The sequence below is a fragment of the Anomalospiza imberbis genome, chromosome Z (assembly GCF_031753505.1).
Source record: "Anomalospiza imberbis isolate Cuckoo-Finch-1a 21T00152 chromosome Z, ASM3175350v1, whole genome shotgun sequence".
Classification (NCBI taxonomy): Eukaryota; Metazoa; Chordata; class Aves; order Passeriformes; family Viduidae; genus Anomalospiza; species Anomalospiza imberbis.
In genome coordinates this window covers 68,240,904-68,260,554 of record NC_089721.1, presented here as the reverse complement: position 1 = coordinate 68,260,554, position 19,651 = coordinate 68,240,904, and the positions used below count along the sequence as shown (strand labels likewise).

General features: G+C 43.0%; 1 protein-coding gene across 6 annotated transcripts in view; it reads right to left on the bottom strand.

Annotated features, from left to right (window-relative positions):
* SMARCA2 (SWI/SNF related, matrix associated, actin dependent regulator of chromatin, subfamily a, member 2) overlaps positions 1–19,304 on the bottom strand; it is a 119,301-nt gene extending 99,997 nt beyond the window's left edge. For 2 of the 6 annotated variants that reach the window (XM_068176833.1, XM_068176830.1), the window contains exons 1-2: positions 19,124–19,304; positions 5,934–6,194 (exon numbers count right to left, since the gene is read on the bottom strand). In XM_068176833.1, the coding sequence (XP_068032934.1) occupies positions 5,934–6,158 (225 nt within the window). In that variant the 5' untranslated portion in view covers positions 6,159–6,194; positions 19,124–19,304. Of the gene's footprint in view, positions 1–5,933; positions 6,195–18,080; positions 18,210–18,792; positions 18,816–19,123 lie in introns of those variants that run through there. The other 4 variants (XM_068176832.1, XM_068176831.1, XM_068176835.1 and 1 more) reach the window with 4 other exon arrangements.
* Between the last annotated feature and the right edge of the window lie 347 nt (positions 19,305–19,651).

The window sequence follows — 19,651 nt, the reverse complement described above, 5'->3', positions numbered from 1 at the left end:
GAAAAGAGAACCAAGCATGTAGCCTTTGATAGAGGGAATTAAAAAAAAATCAAACAAGAACAGAGGTAATGACATGACTATTCAAGAAAACTTTAATTCAAGGTATGCTTCTATGGAGATAATTGATCAAAAGAACAGATTTTTGTAAAAAAAGTATTATTTAAAAAAACCACAGATACAAAAACAAGTGTGGCAAACTGAAATGCTTCAAGTCTAATGGAAGGGAGACTACATATATAGCAAGAAAGGGGTTTGCATCTGTATATTTGCTTATAAGGTGAAAAACCTGAAAACTAAAATCATTAGAATTCAAAAATCAGCTTTTTACTAGCAAAAATACAAGAGATGAAGATTGCATAAACTTCTATGAAGTCAAAATTAGTTTTAATTATTACGCAATTGCTAATGTATGCAGACACTGGTACGTCCAATAATGTATTTCATATAAAAGAACCTTTACTGGCTATGAAAAAACCATATACAATAGGAAACTTAATTCAGCAGAGGACAGCAGTGGACTACAAGAACTGAGGAATAGTTATTTCTGGTAAATCTTCTAAATCACTATATAGATACAGAGCTAGAGGGTAACTCTAAATCTATGCAACAGGTTAAAAATTACAGAGGGTATCTTAACACAATGTAATTTCTGTAAATTCTTCAGTCCTCTATAAGTTATTAAAGCTATCTTCCACAAAGACATTGTCAGGATAAGTAACCCATATTACCAATAAAGCACTACTATCACACTAGGGGTACTCTTTTTATTTTAGTCTTCTAATATGACAGAACAGAAGGGAAACAGAAAGTTGAGACATATTCAACTTAAGAGTAGAAATTACAATTGTGGTCCCAATAAGTAAGGAAATAAGTACTGAACAGGTCAAATAAACAATGCCCTTAGAAACAGAGTGAGGGATGAATTTCAACTGTAGACTACCACATGCCTATAGACTTGGCAGACTTACATAATTTCTAATGCATAAGGAAAATTTTGCCTACAGTGCTTTTACTCTGAATCTAGCAACTAAGGTCTTCTCACAGATGCATTGCAGTTTGACCTATTTTCAGGTAAACTGTGACATTACAGTGTCTAGGTTTTTTTTTTTTTTTTTTTTGTTATAATCCACCTTAAAAAAACCACCAAGCAAAAAAAAAAAAAAACCTCCAGTCTTAAAATCAAAGACTGACTACCAGACTAGTTTTCTTGTAGACCATACAGCTTCTAAAACAACGGAATTACAGAGGGCAAACAGCAACATGTTGTCACGTAACTGCCACATAACTACACAGCATAATTGAATGCATCCCTGATGGACAACCAGTCTGACTGTAGTTTTTGCAGCGGGAACTAGTAGTTTTTGGCCACTAATTCCATTAATCTCTAAAAAAAAAAAATCACTAAATCACCATTTTATGTTCTCTGTTGTTTTTTCAAGGTTGGCAATACTTCCTTTCTTCTTTACTAACGTAGATACAAACAACAACAACAAAAAAAAATAATACAGGGAACATGCCTACTGATGTTGCATGCTGTAACTTCTAGGACCATGACAGAACTACTTTGATTCTCAGAATGTCTAATGTGCATAGATCTGTTACCCAATAATATCTGAAATTGGAAACCATTTGCCTTCTGTTTTAATGGAACATCTGAATGAACAACTAACATATTTAGTACAAACTACTGTATTTCTGAAGTTTTTTTTTCTCTCCCTCACATTTTATCTCACTCACCAAAACCAGTAATATTGCCTATGATGTCATTGTAATTATTCCACAGTCAGCTATCATTTATAGTACACCCCATTACAAATTCACAAAATAAGTGATTATGCATCAGGTTACAATTAAATGGAAGAGAAAATATACCAAGAGCTCATAGTACTTCATCCATCCCTCAAGTGAGCACCATGCAACTTCACAAACTACAATGCTGTCATAACCAAAGTTAAGCAGCTAAAATCATGTGGTCCAGCTAGTGCATAAGAAGATAACAAAAGGCTGTATCACAGCATCACAGAACAGCTTGAGATGGAAGGAACCTCAAAGATCAAGTTCTAAACCCCTTGCAGTGGTAGTCTCTGGACCAGGTTGCTCTGAGTCCCATCCAACCTTGCCTTGAACACTTCCAGCAAAGGGACATCGACAGCTAATGGAGACAGCCTGTTCTAATGCCTCACTTTGCTCACAAGAAAGAATTTCTTCCTAGTATCTAATCTAAACCTCCTGTCTTTCAGTTGGAAACCATTCCCCCTTATACCTTTCTTTGTTAAAAGTCTTTCTACCTCTTTCTCACAGGTTCCCTTCAGGTACTAGAATGTTGTCCCTTCAAAGCCTTCTCTCCTCTAGGCTGAACAAACCCAATCCTCTAAACCTTTCCTAACAGGAGAGGTGCTCCACCCCTCTATCAGCTTGGTGGCCTCCTCTGGACTCACTCCAAGAGGTCCATGTTCTTCCTGTGCTGGGACCCCAGAGCTGGATGCAGCACTGCAGGTGGGGTCTCACCAGAGCAGAAGGGTGGAATCCCCTCCCTGGCCCTGCTGCCCATGCTGCTTTGGATGCAGCCCAGGACATGTTTGGCTTTCTGGGCTGTTGAGTGCCCATGGCTAGTTCAGGTCCAGCCTCTTATACCCCAGCACCCCCAAGCCGTTCTCAGCAGGGCTGCTCTCCATCTCTTCATCCTCAGCCTGGGCTGATACCAGGAGTTGCCCCAGCCCAGGTGCAGCACCTTACAGCACTTTGTTAAAACACTTAAGATTCCCACAGACCCATTTCTCAAGGTTGTCCAGGTCTCTCTGGATGGCACCCCATCCTTCAGACATTGTCTGCACCGCTCAGATTGGTATTGTCTGAAAACTTGCTCAGTCCCTTTGCCTATGTCATTAATGAAGACATTAAATAACACTGGTCACAAAACAGACCTGAGGAAAACTACCACTACTAGGCACTGCTGTCCATCAGGACTGTGAGCCATTGACCACTTCCCTCCAGATGTGACTGTCCAACCACTTTCTTATTCATCTAACAGTTCACTCACCAAACCATCTCTCTCCAATCTAGAGAGGAGTGTTGTGGGGGACTGTGTCAAAGGCTTTATCAATTCAGGCCAAAACCATGTAACCTCGTTCTGCCCCAGAGGAGCTTCTATATGGATGCAGAAGGAAAGTAAGATTAGGGCAAGGAAGGTAGCAATGCTTTCTTTTAACATCTTTCAGCTTCCAAGTATTTCTTCTCACAAGATTCTCTGAGGCTGTTACAGTTTGTCCATTCAGCAGTATTCCTGACAGACTACTTAAGTATTCCTTCTTAAACATAGCTGTGATGCATCCAAGATACACTTCAGTAAAATATGGACCTGTATTTTGCTGGAAATTTGGTTGATAGTCCTTAAGAAACCAGCAAGAAATGCAGTTAATTTATCGCTTCTGTCAAAACTGTGTTATGTAAACTAATAGTAAGTTTTCCTGTGGAAAGGTCTTCTGGTTAATAATAATGAATATACAATCTTTAATTTTCATAATACCAGTTCTTAAGTAAACATACTTAAGGAATTATGATTTATTAACATAAATTTGTTTCAATCAGTGTTTTAGCTATTGATTGATCCTTTGGATTTTTTAAAGATTTTGCATTATATTATAATTTGTACACTAGTCATACATCTAACACAGAATGAAGTTGTTTCACTTAAGCACGTGAATTTTAAAAGGAAGAGCTACATGCCACTGCATACATGGGTATCCCACAAAGCAATTGCATAACTGGGACACTTTTGGTGCGATCCCCCATTTTTACTGCATTTCATTAAAAAATAGTGTTATGATATATGATGGCTTGAAAGTCAACATATTTTATATAGCACTAAACAAAATGTTTATTTGGTCTAGCTGCAGGTGGCTGACCAGTTTTTTAGTTTCACTGAACAACATTCCAGTAAGATTTGAAAAATAATCCAGAGACATCATTCTACAGCATTTCTTAGACCCTTCCAACAGTTATCCCAATACACTATTTCTGGAGTTACACAGAAAAACAGACCCAAAACCTCATCTAGACCAAAAATTAACTAAGATTTTATTTCATTTTTTCTTTTTTTCACCTGTATCAGCTCAACAGACCCATTTTCTAGGTTAATCACACACATGTGAAGACATGCTGGAACCTCTGTAGTAGAAACCTAAAAGACAACAGCAAGCCTGTTGCTACTAAAATGAAGACTGGTGAAATTACAGTCTTTATTCCATTATCAGAATGAAGGTATAGAAAAGGTAGAGTAATTTACTGTAACTATACTGAATGACCATCTTTGAATTAGCTACCCAGACCCTTTGTGGCACATTTTTCAAAATATTTCAATGCCACCTCAATGGGAGAATTTTTGCTCTGGCTCATAGAACCTTGTGAGATGCTCTCTGAAGTTCCTGAAAGAATGTTGTGGGATGACCTTTGTTGGTTTGTTTCTAACTACACCATAGGACTAACTGCCTGATATAACAGTATAACAGGATATATCAATTAAAAACACAATGTGTGAAGCATTCAGCCATTCTATGGAAAATTCCTGGTGCCACCTTCTTCTTCTACAGGTACAAGAAAAATCAAAAGGAATGAAGGACATTAGAACCCTGGCTATGAAGTCTGGTGACAGAGTTATGAAAAGCTGGGCTGTAACTGACCCCCAAAACAAAAAAAATGCACACTGCAAATGTCTAATCTGGCTAGCAGCTAAATCAGATACATCAAGATTCAAATGCAAAGGTTATAGTTACTGCACATACTGACCTCTCAGGAATTGTAACAGGTCAGTGCAAATGGAAAGCTGGATCACAACCTCCTTCACTTCAGCTAGTCTTTGTGTTATTAAAATATTTTTAGTTATTCATGTAAAAGATGGTAATGTCATGCTCCCACTGATTGCATACTATTTTAATGAATGAAACTGATCCATATGTGAGAGTGTCAAAATGAAGACGTCATTTCAAGAGGAAAATTAAAACATGTTTCTATTACTTTAAAACAGTTTTTATTGTAATTTTTTCTCTATGTGCATATAACAATTCCCAGTGGAATCAACAATAGCTGCCAAAATGTTTTAAATATCTTGGCTCTCTAAGTTGCTACTACGTATTTCTGAGTAGAACATCAATGCAATTAAAATTATTCTGTGTTCTAAATCTCTGGTATACAACCAAACAAAAATGACAATACATAAAGAGACTGTTCTCACAAAGGAATTTCCACACAGGCAAGTATTTCCTTAAAGCAAAAAACATTAATGATAGTCTAAGCACACATAACCTAATTTTAAGGGTATAACAATGACCACAGAAGTGCAATTATTGACATGTTCTACATGACATAGTTTTATATTCCGTTGTAAGATGGAGTCCTTATTAAATAACTTGAAAGCCATATTTTTAACCACATTTTCAATATGGAAGAGTAAACAAATTTGTAATACAAATCTTTTAAGGTGGATTAAGTTTGTTTTGGGTTTTTTTTTTTTTAAGAAAAAGAACAGTCATTTCATTTAAAATTAAAAACCACCCCCAAAAAAACCCACATGCTACGTCCAAACAGACATGAAGAAGAAAGTGAAAAAAGTGGTTAGAATGGTGTGCCTTAAAGTTTTAACACTATAATTAATTTTTTCTCCATAGTAACATTTGTCTTACTGAAAACCACAGTTTACAAATGAACATTTCCAAACTACTAATTATACTTCAAAGTAGTATACTAAGAACAATGAAGCTGTGTTTAATCTGACACATGAATAATCTTTTGTAATAAAGAAAGAAGGAAGAGTGTAGCTGCAGTTCTGCAAGTGATGTGCAACAGCAGTTAAGCAGGACTAAATGTAGTTTAAGTAGCTCTTTTCATCAGTGGAGAGAACTCTAGGGAAAAAAGGTTCACTTATGATAAACTATTACCTTATGCATTTGATGCATGCCTTCCTGTGGATAATCTGTAGGCCCCATTGTCGGCATTGGATGTGGGACACTGGGTGGACCAGGACTTGGCCCCATCATGCTGTGAACGGAGCCAGGAGACGGCCCTGGTCCTGGGCTAGGTCCCAGAATCGGTCCAGGTGAAGGTCCTGGTCCAGGGGAAGGACCAGGATGAGGCATGGTGCCAGGATCTGTAGGCGTGGACATCTATTTTCTGTCTCCTTTTCAATTAGCAGAATACCTCTAATAACAAAAACAAAACAAAAACAAAACCACAATTTCTATGTGACATTAGGGGCATGGCAAAAAAATTAATAAAATCTACTGGCAGTTGTTACACACACACACACATATGTACATACATACACATGCAAGATGTCACCAGCAGAAAATGCTTACACAATCCTTAACGTTGCCCATTAACTTGATCATCCTTCTAAAAGCCCACTAGAAAGATAAGGATCCTGATAATTCCATCAATTTCTGGACATTTGTATGGTAGCCACAGAACAAAGCAGCTGGTGTGCTATGAGAAACATCTACCAGAAAACAGTCGAACCGACTTGCTATCACCAGATGTGTCATGTGGGCCAAGCACAGCACAGTAGTTACTAAAAGCAGGAAAGAGAGTGGGGTACCTCTGTAACCTACATGTTAAACAATTTTTTCATAAACAGCTGTGACTAGCCTGAAACTTGTACTTGTAAAATTCATGGTAATACAGTGAAAGCATTAAAAGGATTATTAAGACTACTTTCAGAACTTTTTGTTCACTTGCCTGAGAGCACTGAGACATACATGGAGCCACCAGCCTGCCCTGGAGTGGCTGAGTGGGCACAGGTGGAGCCGGTAGTAGTGACAGGTTGGAACATGGCCTCACTGCCCCCAACCACCTCTTGATGAGGGAAACAGCTCCAGTGTGGAGCCACGGACTGCAGTGAGCAGGGCTGGAGCCAGGGGAGCCACAGGGGAGCACAGACACCCACCTGGAACTGGAAGCTTGCCCTAGAGCAGCCAACTGGGCATGAGTGCAGACAGCAAGGACAGCAGCTGCTCCAGCTCTCTCAAATGGGGTCCTAGTGAATGTGACCAGGGCACACTGGCAGCACTCTCGTATGACCATTTGGGAGCAGCCAACAGAGGCAGTGAACAGACCCAGTACCTGGAGCAGGGCATACTCTTACTAGTGAATGCTCCCTCAGGTATGCTTTTTTGACACGCCACAGAGCTCATTCCCCCTGAAGTCACTGCACCAGCCATGTCAGAAGCCTCCAGCCAGCTAGACTACTCAATGGTAGATGTAGCTCTTCAGGACTTGGGCTGCCAGGAGTGCCTAATGTCTCCCCATAAGGCTGGGGCTGATTGTCACTCCTGTCACAGATGATGTGTTATTGTAAGCAAGCTGTCGCCAGGTTAAGGACCCATGGATGAAGCGAACAGCCTGGGCAGTACTTGTGAGAATGAGTGAGAGATGGAAACGCTCTTCTCAATGAGTCTCACAAGTCTCAAACCTCCACTGAAGAGAAGATGCAGGTGGACTCAGAACCCTACCAAGCAGTAAGGCAGAGGTCTCTTGAACACAAACACTGGAAGCTGGTCACTGACCACACTAGGCAGAACATTCTTCGTCTTGAAAACCTGAAGACAACAAATAGGACTGGTACCTTTTACAAGAAGTATGATGCCCTGGAATGGGCAGGACAGTCAACTGATGAGGTAGACAAAGGACCTTCTGGGATGGGGGAACCATCTATGACAGACAGCCTGCCACCCTCATCATGACTGCCCCTGTTAATTAAAAGGGAAGGGTAGTTGATACAGGTGACTCCCTTCTTAAGGGAACTGAAGGCCTGCTATGCAGACCAGACCCAAGCCACATGGAAGTCTCCTGCTTCCCATGGGCACACGGTTCCAAAATTGGATGTCATCGGCAGAATCTGCTTCTTTTTTTTTTATCATGGCATGGTCTATACAACAGTTGGTGTACTGATACCTGAAGGGATGTACCTTTTACAGAGGGGAAAAAGGGTTCTACCACAGGAGCTAGCAGGGCTCATTGACAGAGCTTTGAACCTGACTGGAAGGCAGGAAGTGATAAAACCAGGCTTCCCAGTGATAAGCAATGGAATGGCACACCAGAACTTGAGGAAGTGCGATCACTCTATCTGCTCCATGAGGTCTAGGCTACAACGAATTAAAAGCATGAGAAAGGAGCAATGTAAAGTAGGGGTATAGCATCGTTTATAACAGAGGGACAAGAATGTATGCAGCTTACAATTGGCAACAGCAGGATTGAGACTCACTGGGTTAAGATTAAGGTATAAACAAATAATGAAGATGTCATCATGAGAGGCTGCTATAGATCATACAGGCACAACAATGAGATTAATTCCTCAAGTAATCAAGGGAAACCTTGAAATTTCTCCTTATTGGCATAATTCAACCTGCCAGATGTTAACTGGCGAGACCACACAGCTGGCACAATCAAGTCCAGGAGATTCTTAAAACACCTGAATGCCTCTTCATGGTTCAAGTACTAAGAGAGCTGGCTAGGAAAGATGTTCTCCTTGATTTCATACTTGTTAACAGAGAAGGTCTCAAGAGTGACGTAGTGATTGGTGGCATTCTTGGTCTCAGTGCCCACAAAGTAATCAAGCTCAAAATCTCTGACAGAAGGAAAAGCGCCAGCAAAACCTCAACTCTGGATGTGAGAAGAGCAGACTTCAGGCTATTCAGGGAATCAGTCAATAAGGTAACCTGGGAAAATGCTTTTGCAGGTGCTGGAGTCTGTCAGCGCTGGTCATGTTTTAAGCTCCATCTTCTAAGGGCACAGGAAGAGGCAATTCCCAAATGCCTGAAGTCAAGCAGGTGAGGCAGAAGATGGCTTGGCTGAGCAGGAATCTCCTTTCAAGAGGTAGAGGCAAAAAAAAAAAGGTGTAGGCTCAGCAGAAGTAATGTCAGGTGACATGGGAGGATCACAGAAATGCTGCTCACCACTGCAGGGAGGAAATCTGTCGTGCTGAAGCTCAACTGGAGATGAAGCTGGCCACAACTGAGGGGGACAATTAAAAGAGGGGTTTTACATGCATTAATAGCAAAAGACAGTGGAGAAATAACATTGTCCTCTTACAGGATGAGGATGGTCACCTCACAAACAAGGACATGGACATAGCAGAGATGTTTAATGCTTTCTTTACCTCTGTCCTCAATGTCAATGCTGGATTAAGGGGCCCTGAGTTGCATGACAGTGGCTGTGAAAATGATCAACTCCCAGTTCCCTGTAAATCTATAGGGCCCAATGGAATTCATCTGAGAATACTCAAAGAGCTGGCTGATGTCATCATGAGACCTCTCTCAATGATTTTCTAATGGACTTGGGACTCCAGATAGGTCCCAGCTGACTGGAAGCTGGCTGATGTCGCAGTTTTCCAGAAGAGCAAGAAGGATGAGCCTGGAAACTCCAGGCCTGGCAGTCTCATTTCAGTGACTGGCAAAATGATGGAGAATACTATTCTGGGAGGTATTGAAAAACACCTGAAGGACAATGCAGTCACCAGTCCCAGCCAACATAGGTTCATGACGGAAAAGTCGTGCTTGTCAAAATCAACTTACTTTTATGACAAAGTAACCCACTTACTTGATCAAGGGAAGCCAGTTGATGTAATCCTTTTGGATTTCAGTGAAGGTTTCAATACTGTCTCTCACAGTATTCTTGTGGACAAAATGTCCAGCACACAGCTGTGTAAACACATCACGTTATGGGTAACCAACTGGCTGATGGGCTGCACAACGGATTGCAGTGAATGGGGTGGCATCAGGCTGGTGTCCTGTCACTAGTGGAGTTCCATAGGGCTCCTCCTTAAGGCCAGTGTTCTTAAACACAGTATCACAGAATGGTTTGGGTTGGAAGGGACTTTTAAGATCATCTAGTTGCCACCTCCCTGCCATGCGCAGGTACCCCTTCCACTGGATCAGGTTGTTCAGAGCCCAGTTCAACCTGGCCTTGTACACCTGCAGAGACAGAGATCTTCAACTTCTCTCATCAACCTGTGCCAGTGGTTCACCACCCCCACTGTAAAGAACTTCTTCCTAACAGTTAATCTAAACATACCTTCTTTAAGTTTAAAACCACTGCTCCTTGTCCTGCCACTGTGTGCCCATACAAAAAGTCCCTCTCCCTCATTTTTATAAAGCTTATTTAGGTAGTCGAAGGCCACAATGGGGTCTCCCTGAAATATCCTTTTATCCATGCTGAAAACCCCTGCTCTCTCAGCCTTTCCTCACAGGAGAGGTGCTCTATTTAACCCTCTTCAAGACCATCTTCTGGACCTACTCTAACAGGTCCAGGTCTTTCTTGTACTGGGAACCCCACAACTGGACACAGCAGTCCAGGTAGAGTCTCATGAGGGAAGCGTAGAGGGGGAGAACCACCTCCCTCACTCTGCAAGCCATATTTCTTTTGATGCAACACAGGATGCAGTTGGCTTTATGGTCTGGAAGCACACATTGCTGGCTTACCCTCTTAAAAGACTTGGAAGAAGGATTTGAAGGGATACTAAGTTTGCAGATGATACAAAAGTGGGAGGAGCTGTTGACTTCCTCAAGGGCAAAGAGGCCCTACAGAGAAACTTAGAAATAGGAAAACTTGGCCATCACCAAAGCTATGAAGTTTAACAAAGCCAAATGCCAAATCCTGCACCTGGGATGGGGCAATCCTGGATGTAGACTGGGGAATGAGATCATGGAAAGCAGTGCCATAGAAAGGGACCTGGAGCTCCTGATCAATGGAAGGTTGAATATGAGTCAGCAGTGCTGTGGTAGCCACAAGAGCCAAGTGTGGCCTGGGGGCATCAGCCACAACATAGCCAGCTGGGCAAGGGAGGGGATTGTCCTGCTGTGCTCTGCACTGGGGCGGCCCCACCTTGAGTGCTGGGGGCAGTTCTGGGTGTCACAACAGAAGAGATATAAAGCTACTGGAGAGTGCCCAAAAGAGGACCACAAAGATGGTGGAAGGCTCAAACCAAAAGTACCAAGTAGCAGCTGAGGTAATTTGGCTTGTTCAGCCTGGAGAAGACAAGACTGAGGGAAGACCTCATTGCAGTCTCCATCTTCCTTACGAGGTAAAGAGAAGGGACAGACACTGTCACTGTCTCTTCTCTGTGGTGACCAGTGACACTGGACCCAAAGGAATGACCTGAAGTTCTGTCACAAGAGTTTTAGGTTGGATTTCAGAAAAAGGTTCTTCACCCAGAGAGTTGCTGGGCACTGGAATGGGCTCTTCGGGGAAGTGGTCATGCCACCAAGCCTGACAGAGGTCTCTGGCACCTGGTGTAGTTCTTGTGGTATCCTGTGGAGTGGCAGGAGTTAGACTCAATGATCCTTTTGGCTGATTTCCAGATCAGGATATTCTGTGATTCTATGACTTGGTACCTTGGGATCCTGTTTCCTTTCTAGGTAAAACACAGAGATGCCTATGAAGCTTCTCAGGTCAAAACTCCACAGTCACTAGGTAGTCCTCTACAACCCATCAACATGATCACAAAAGGAATCAACTTATCAAACGTTCACAATTGCAAACACCATAGCTTCCTCTAAGAGTCCTATGTTTTGTATTAAGGACAACACACATTTCCACACAACAAATAGTTTTTACATGTGTCGATCATGATATTGCAATATCTAAGACTGACACTCTCACAGCTGAGTCACTATGTGCATTATAAGCGAAATTCAATCCATTTAACAAAACAGATACCTAGCACCACCAATACCATCCAGAAGAATGTATACAGAACCATAACACAATCAATAATAAAAGTGTTATCAGTATATATTATCCCAAAATATCTTATTTCATAAAAGACATCTACCTATACCCATGCATTAAAATGGGTATTAAAATCTTCCCCTCTATTCACCTATTCATCCTATTTCAAAGTCAACTCGCAGTTCTCATAAAAACTAGCTCCAGTCTCAGGTCCATTAGTTACACTGCCATTTACAAATACATTAAACATATCCTGCAGGCAAATTTGAAAAATGTAAAAAACTTTTTGATAGGATAGCAAGTGTCCAAACTATGAAAAACAGTAACTACCAGAGGTGAATGTCTGCATCACTTACACCAGACCAAGTCCCTTCATCACCTTTCTGTGAGTGAAGATACATCTCACATAACTGGGAATTGTCTTGAACAGATTTGTATTCAGATATTTTGTATGTCAGAGAACAAGAAAAAAAAAGTAATTTATAAAATCTATATCGGGGTACATAAAGTATTGGAAAACACGACCTAAATGCAAGTAATAAATCCTGTCCAAAGATAGTCATAGAAATAAAGAGACAAAGGAATTTTCTCTGGCAACAGTAGTCCACAAAATTTTAAAAAATGCCACTGACCTAAACCAGAACAAAGTATGGCCCTCCCAACTAAGTATCTGTTCACAAAACTCACCTGCTAAAAAGTTTATAGTTTAACATTTTTCAAAAATAGCTTAGTTTGTATTTATTAAATCTGAGACTGTATTAAAAACCCCCACAGAAATTAGACACCCTGCTCTCATTAAGATTCAGTAAAAGCTAGATATATAATTCATTTAGGCCTTTATGAAAGTCTCATTAAAGTCAAAGCAAAAATCTGCAAAAAGCCACCAGGTCCAACAGCGGCCAGGTTCCATGCAGATGGTATTGGTATTATTTTGGCTAAATTCTGGCACCTGCAATGAAAAAAGCAGTATGAAGCCAACTCCCTGCCAAAAGCCAGTGTTGACCTATTTCTTTGGACTGCTTTTTAATGAGTGGTGCCTGTTAGAATTAAAAGCAAGGGGGAAGGAGAGGCAAAAAAAACAAGTAAACGTTTCCAACAAATTACAAGACTATAGTGAAATGAAAAAAAAATACCATCTTATTTCTCTAAATGATAAGACTCTTGGCCCTGATTCTTGAACACGTTATATGTTGTTTAGCTGTTTTTCAAGTGTCCAATCTTATAATTTCCTCAAAACACTCACTGGAGTAGTATTATTCACACAACTTCAAACAGGAAGGGGTTTTTTTCCTGAACTGTAACCCCTTACCACCTCTTAAATCTATTTACATCAACATGACCAATTCTCTTTTGTGAACAGCCCCAGATGAACCACTGGCAATTGAAATTAGTTGTGGTGAATCACATGGTTCTTCCTGTGGTCTCAGAGAATTTCTCCACCTCTGCTGGACACAATCATAGTTAAGACAGGGAAATAAAAAAGGCTTCTATCATATGTCTGAGTAACTTTAGCCAGATCCAAATACAAACAGCCACAAAACCAACAGCCAAAGATTAAGGGAGACTTAGGATCTCTGCTCAACTATTTCTAGATCAAACGGTTTAGGACAGCGAATATCTGCACTGTGAACAATTTTAAGTAACAGTCTCTAAGCATAAATGTTTCTCCACTATCATTTTATATACGCTTAGAAAGTTTTGTAGATGTAACTAATTCCCTGTACAATATGGTCTTCATCAGTTCAATGTTTCTATTACACACATTTTGGTATAAACCTGCTACAAACCCACAGGTAACAAAGGCAGGGATTTTTTTCACATGAGGAAGTATTAACAGTTCCCAAACAAAAACACAGCAGGTAAAAAACCATTTGCATTACTTTGGAATTCAAGACCAGCTGTACACCCAAAAAGATCCAGGGATTACAGACTGCTTTAACAGGGCAAAGACCAAGTCTAAGAACAGATGGAGCAGTAAGTATTTATAATTCTTCTAGCTAGTTCCCTTCACCATCCAATATAATTTCTGCCTTTCCTCTCAACCTAAACTGAACCTCAGCCAGGATGTTTTGGCCACATCTCCTGCCTTGGATATGCAGTGGAAAGTAATGAAACTATACCGCTTAGAGCTTATGAAATATGGACCCACACAACAGCCACACAGACACTGCAAAACTGACTAACTTTTTTCTCTGTAACAAGAGAAATAGTTACAATCTACTTCTCCCCACACATTTCCAACTGCAGTCATGATTCACAGCTGGCTTTGAAAAGATAAACTGTAAAGTTGTGATACACTATAGGCTACAAGAGTTATCTTTATTATACTACCATAGAAAACATAAAATTATACTATCAGTGATTTGTATTACTTGCATAATCTGCTAACTATAATCAAATTAATATGCTCAAAGTAGAAGAACTGATTAGTAATGATAGCTCATCATCACTAAATAACTTATCATACTTAGAAGCAAATCAGTGTTTTGTATTGTACAACTTCACAGGACATTCTGCATTACCTTTTATCATGATTTAACTACTGTCATTTCATTAAATGACAATTCAATCAATAAACAGATTTACATGAAACAATAAAAAATCAGTGAGAAGACTCAAATCTTCAACTAACATATACCAGAGTTATTAGTTCACGTAAGAGAAGCCAAACACTAACTGAGATCCTGCCTTTGCATGCTCATGTATGCCATGTCAGTGTAACTTGAAAACCTTCTGCAAGGGAATCTGGAGTTTAAAATACAAACCACAGAACCAGAAATGCTGAACCTTAATTACTTATCCAGACACCTAGGCCAGAAGAAAAAAAACCTCTGCAAAACTCCTTTAGCTGCATGTCTAGCTCTGTACCAGAAACAGTTGCAGGCATCCCCACAGAGTTCACAAAACAGGTGGAATGCTTACTCCAGAAACTTCATTGTGGAGTCACATAGTATAAGAGACAGTTTACTTTTGGATGATAGTCAGTACTCCTCACCTTTAAATATTCTTGTAGAAATTCTTACTCCTACTGCATAGATATTTCAGCTTTACATAAAGTTCAACTTTTCTCAGCTGCTCTAGCTTATAGCCTACCCTCTCAGGAAAAACTAACATCAGCAGCAAAAAGTGACTTGTTAACAGCTGGGAGTTGAAAGTACTCCAGATTGTCAAAAGGCATAATCACAAATTGGAGCGCACACAAGTTAGGCTAAGCTACGCTGCCAGACTTTACGGTGAAGACACTACAGCATAGACGTACAATCCTTCTGATAGCTTTGCTGGAGAAGACAGTAGCCTTCAGGAAAAGGAGAGCAGATAGCTACAGTCAAAAGTTTAATTGCCATCAGACAATGTCCAAGATCAATCCCACGTTTGATACATATGTAGACTCCACTGTAAATTTCAGGCACAGAAAACTGATACAGGACACTACTGAATGACCATGGATTAAGTTTTCATACTGTGAGCTTTACAACAGGTATTAACCAGAGTTATTGAAGACTGTCTTCTCATTTGTTTCTAAATAAAAAGTCATAAGAGATGCAGGCAGAAGGAAAGGAATGCACCATATTACCGACAGGCCTTGGCTTTACTAGGAAAGAAGAGGCGGAAGAAGCAAGAAAATTGCTTTAAATACAAGTTACTTGTATTTAAAACGTGTATTTTCTGTAAAAACAAACTTATCATTTTAACATTTTTTCCAATGTCCCGCCTCTAAATGACCCACCTAGGTGTTCAAACTCTGAAGTGATAAAAGGAAATATTGTCTGCCAACTGGAAACAAACAGGAAAATGTTAACACCTATGAAGTAATGACTATATACACGTGTCAGAAACAAAGAAAACAATTTTCAGTGTTAGTCTTCTCATTCTACTGTATTTACAAACTATCAAAGTTGTGTTTAAGAAAGCTTTACTTCCTTCCCTTATTCATCTTTCTCTATTTTATCTTGGAAATAAGGCATGAGCTTTTCTCTAATGCCAATTTTATGAAAAGTGATCTTCATGCCATAAGTTTGTGTTTACTATTCCAGTAGAGAATCAAAAAATAAAACCCAACCTAATCTGATAAAGTCCAAAAGTGATGGAAGTCCAGGAAACACCTCTTACAGATAGGGAATTCTGACAGAAGCAGGAAACACACAGAAATTTAATAGACATTTTTATGAGTAATTTACAAAAATATTCTAAATCATATAAAGAATGAGGAGTTTCCTCCTGAAAAAGATCACTTGTAGTTCACAGCAATATTACTCACCAGGACGACAAAATACAGAGGTAAAATGTAGACATTTTTTCAATTGCTACTGTGCACATTTTGACCTTAACTTCGGAAGTCCAACAAAAATTGAGAAAAATATATACAGAGATGGTAATTTCAAACACACCTTTGTCACGAATATATGTAATATAGGTATGTGAGCTGAATCACTTTTTCTCCTGTCAATTTTCAAGCCTCAGTTGTTGGTGAAAGCACTTTTCAAACTTGACAAGAAACGTTCATAGATTACTTCGGAAATGAACAAATGATCTAAGACTGCTTTGAACACATTTTTTTGGCACATGTTCCATCCAACAACATAGAAATACCAGTCTTAAAGCTGAGATATAATTAATGAGAGAAATAATGTTTTTAATGTTTTTACTCTCACCTCTGGCAAGTCCACATATGCTGTATAATCCACTCTAAACTTTAAAAGCCCACTATCTATACAGTGTTTTTGTTTTCTATTACTGAGTTATATATCTATATATATATATATAGACATAAAAACCTGCGTTGAGGAAAACCTATCCTTCTGACACACCACCTTTTTTCCTTAGAATCACAAAAGAACAACAGAAACAAAGTCAGAGACAGTAATAGGGCAATTAGTTTCCCAAAGAGAGTGTGCCCGTATTTGCACAAAAATAGTAACTTGGACAGAGGAGCCTACCCTACTCCGAACAAGTAACTGGTACAGTACCAAAAGAATTAAATTCTGGTACAGAATTGTGTATCGTTTTGGTCTAAGGGTCTGTGGCACTTAACACTTCAGAAAGTTAAAGCAAAACAAGAGAGAATGCAAACGGAACAATGCCGTGTCACAGACCCCAGATCAATTCTACAATGAAAGCATGCAGAACACAGCGGTAAAAAACCCGACCAAATAAAAAACCGAAAATCCAACAAATTTTTATCTTCAATTCTTCAGCTGGTTGTTTACTTGTATATTCATATTCACATAAATATTCATAAAATATATCCTAAAAAGAACAGCGTTAAGCTAACATTCGGTAAGTCCGAATATCAAACATATTAATCAGATATCAAGAAAAATCAAATTCGGTACGATGTATGTAATCTGCAGACACTTTTACGCTCCCTTTACTTGACCATAACGCAAGCTCAGGGAAAAAAAAACAAAACAAAAAACAACCCAAGCCAATCGTTAAACTGTAACTTCAGATCGAGTTTAGAAGAGCTATAACTTTTCCAGCCGTGCGCAGTTTGAAGTTCCACCATTATAAATTTAAGAGGGGAGGAGACGACGCAAGAAACTCCATTTCTGCATCGTGAACACAAGGAAGAGCCGCGGCTGAGGACCTGCGACCCGGGAGCTCCGGGGGGCGGCGGGGCAAAGGCGGCCGCTCCTTCCCTCCGCGGCAGCACCGCCGCTCTGCCCTCGGGGGCTCGGGCCCTGCAGGACGGGCGGCGCGCAGGCCTCGGCGCCGGGCCGCTCGGCGCCTCCCCCGCGAAGGCGCCGGGGCAGGCGCGCACAACCAGCCCGGGCCCTGTCTTCCCCCCTCTAGGCTTTCTGGAAAGTTTTCTCCCCGGCCGACAAGCTGTAAAACGTCCCCGCCTGGAAATGCGGCCCCGCTGCTGCCTGCCCCCACCCCTCCATCAAGCAGCGGGTGCGCTGCTGACGGCGCTGCCCGCGCACGGCCCCGTACCTCGGCCACAGGCAGGCAGGCAGGCGGGCAGGCAGGCGGGCGAGCAGCCGGGTCATGCCTCAGGGCTGGGCCGGGCCCGTCTCCCCGCCTCGCCTTCCCTCCGCCACCATGTCACGCCGACCAAACATGTCTGTGCGCCTGTGTGTGGCGGCGGTGACTTCCTGATCCGCCGTCGCTTGTACAGGCGGAGGGACGAGAAAGGCCACCCACCCACCCTGCTATCCTCCCCCGGCCGCCGCCGCCACTGCCTCCCGCTTCTGCCCCGCAGCGGCCCGGGAACGGGCTCCGCTGCCCTCCGGCCCCGCCCAGCAGCTGGCTACAGCAGCGCTCTGCCGCCCACCCCCGCCTCCGGCTAGGCACAGAACTTTTCCAGGTGCCAAAGACCGCTGTCCCTTCTCCCGACATAGAGGCAGGCGAGCCGCAGCTACCTGAGCATCCGCGCGCGTTTGCATCCTCGCTCCCGCCCGGCCGGGTTAAAAAAAAATAAATTTCCGCGCACACCGGAAATAAAACGCTTTTTTGCTTGGCAGGCGATTCCAAAATTGTAAGCGCATGTTTTGTGCTACTCTGCTTGGAGGTGGGGAGGAGGACGGGGGCGAATTTCTGCAGGGTAAACGGGAGGGGTACGACGACATGCAAGCTATTTTTGGAAGTAAACCACGACACCTTTACAGCAGGAGTGACTGCACAGTTAAAAACAAGAGACTGAAAAGCAACAGGAGCCGCAGCCCTGTTGGGCTAAAGTCCAAGCCCCCGCTTCTTCCCCCTCCCCGGTGTTTGTAATGTTTGTGACAGGCACGCAGCGATGATCCGGATCATGGCCTCCCTGGCTCTGCCGGGGAATGCCGCTACCCTCCTCGCAGGCGAGACCGCTCCCCCATGCACCGTGTTCCTCCCTCCCATGCCTCCCCACTTCCCCTTGCTCGGCTGGGTCTGAGCCAGCGTGCCCCACCGCACCGCGCTCTGCTGCCTCCGGACACCCTGAACTTCACCCTGCGACCCCGGCAGCTGCAGCGGAGCCTCCCCCGGCCCGTCCGTGTGGGCTGTCGTTCCCCAAGGATCTATTTCTCCCGTGGCCGCTTCGCCCGCAGCCCGTGACAAGCTCGCTGGGTGGCAAGACCGAGAGTGCCGCTGACTCACGAGTCAGCCACGGGTGACTCCGTGGGGGTTCTGTCGCTCCTACTCCAGAGATCCGCATCGTGATTATTCTAGAATAATACCGGATCAAAACTTTCTTCTCTCCACCCACTGGGGGATATAAATATTCGGGAGGGCCGGGCGCCGGGGAAGGTGGGGAGAGGAAGCAGGTGGCTCGGCGGTGGCTGGGACCGGCGGGGCCGTGCCCAGGGAAGGGGAGCGATGGGGAGAGGGAAGGTGGGCACGGTGCGAGCCGGCACAGCCGGTGACAATAAAGGACCGTGCCGGGCACGGGGAGCTGACGGGGTTGGACCGAGTTGCAAGTTGTATTTACCTTCCGCCCGGGCGGAGCGCCGTGCTGACTGTCGCTCCTCTCCCCCCTCAGTGAGTCACCCGAGTCCAGAACCGGAGCAAGGGACTAGATTATGACCATGACTTCATTGATGACAGCCATTCTCTCCTCTTCCTAAACTCTTGCCCCTCCTCCGGCCCCCCCTTCGCGGACGCCACTGCTAAGACAGCGGTGTTGCCATTGGCTCACCAGGCAGGGAGTGCCCGCCCCCTTGCGTAGATGAGGCAGTTCTATTGGCTCGGGGAGCTGTCGCTCATCCAGGAGGCCGGGGGGGCGTAGGTGTGCAAGCGCGCGTGGGGCGGGGTGCGCTGCGCTCTCGCGGCGCCGTGCGCATGGCGAGCGCTGAGCTCCCGCGCTGGCCGTGCAGCGGTGGCGGCCGCCGCGCTCCCGCGCCCCTCCCAGCTCGCCTCTGCGGCGCGGAGAGAGGGGCAGGACCTCTTTCCCTACGAAGGCGGCAGCAGGGCGCGGGCGGCACTCACGGGAGTAGTTTGGGAAGAGGTGAAGAAGGTG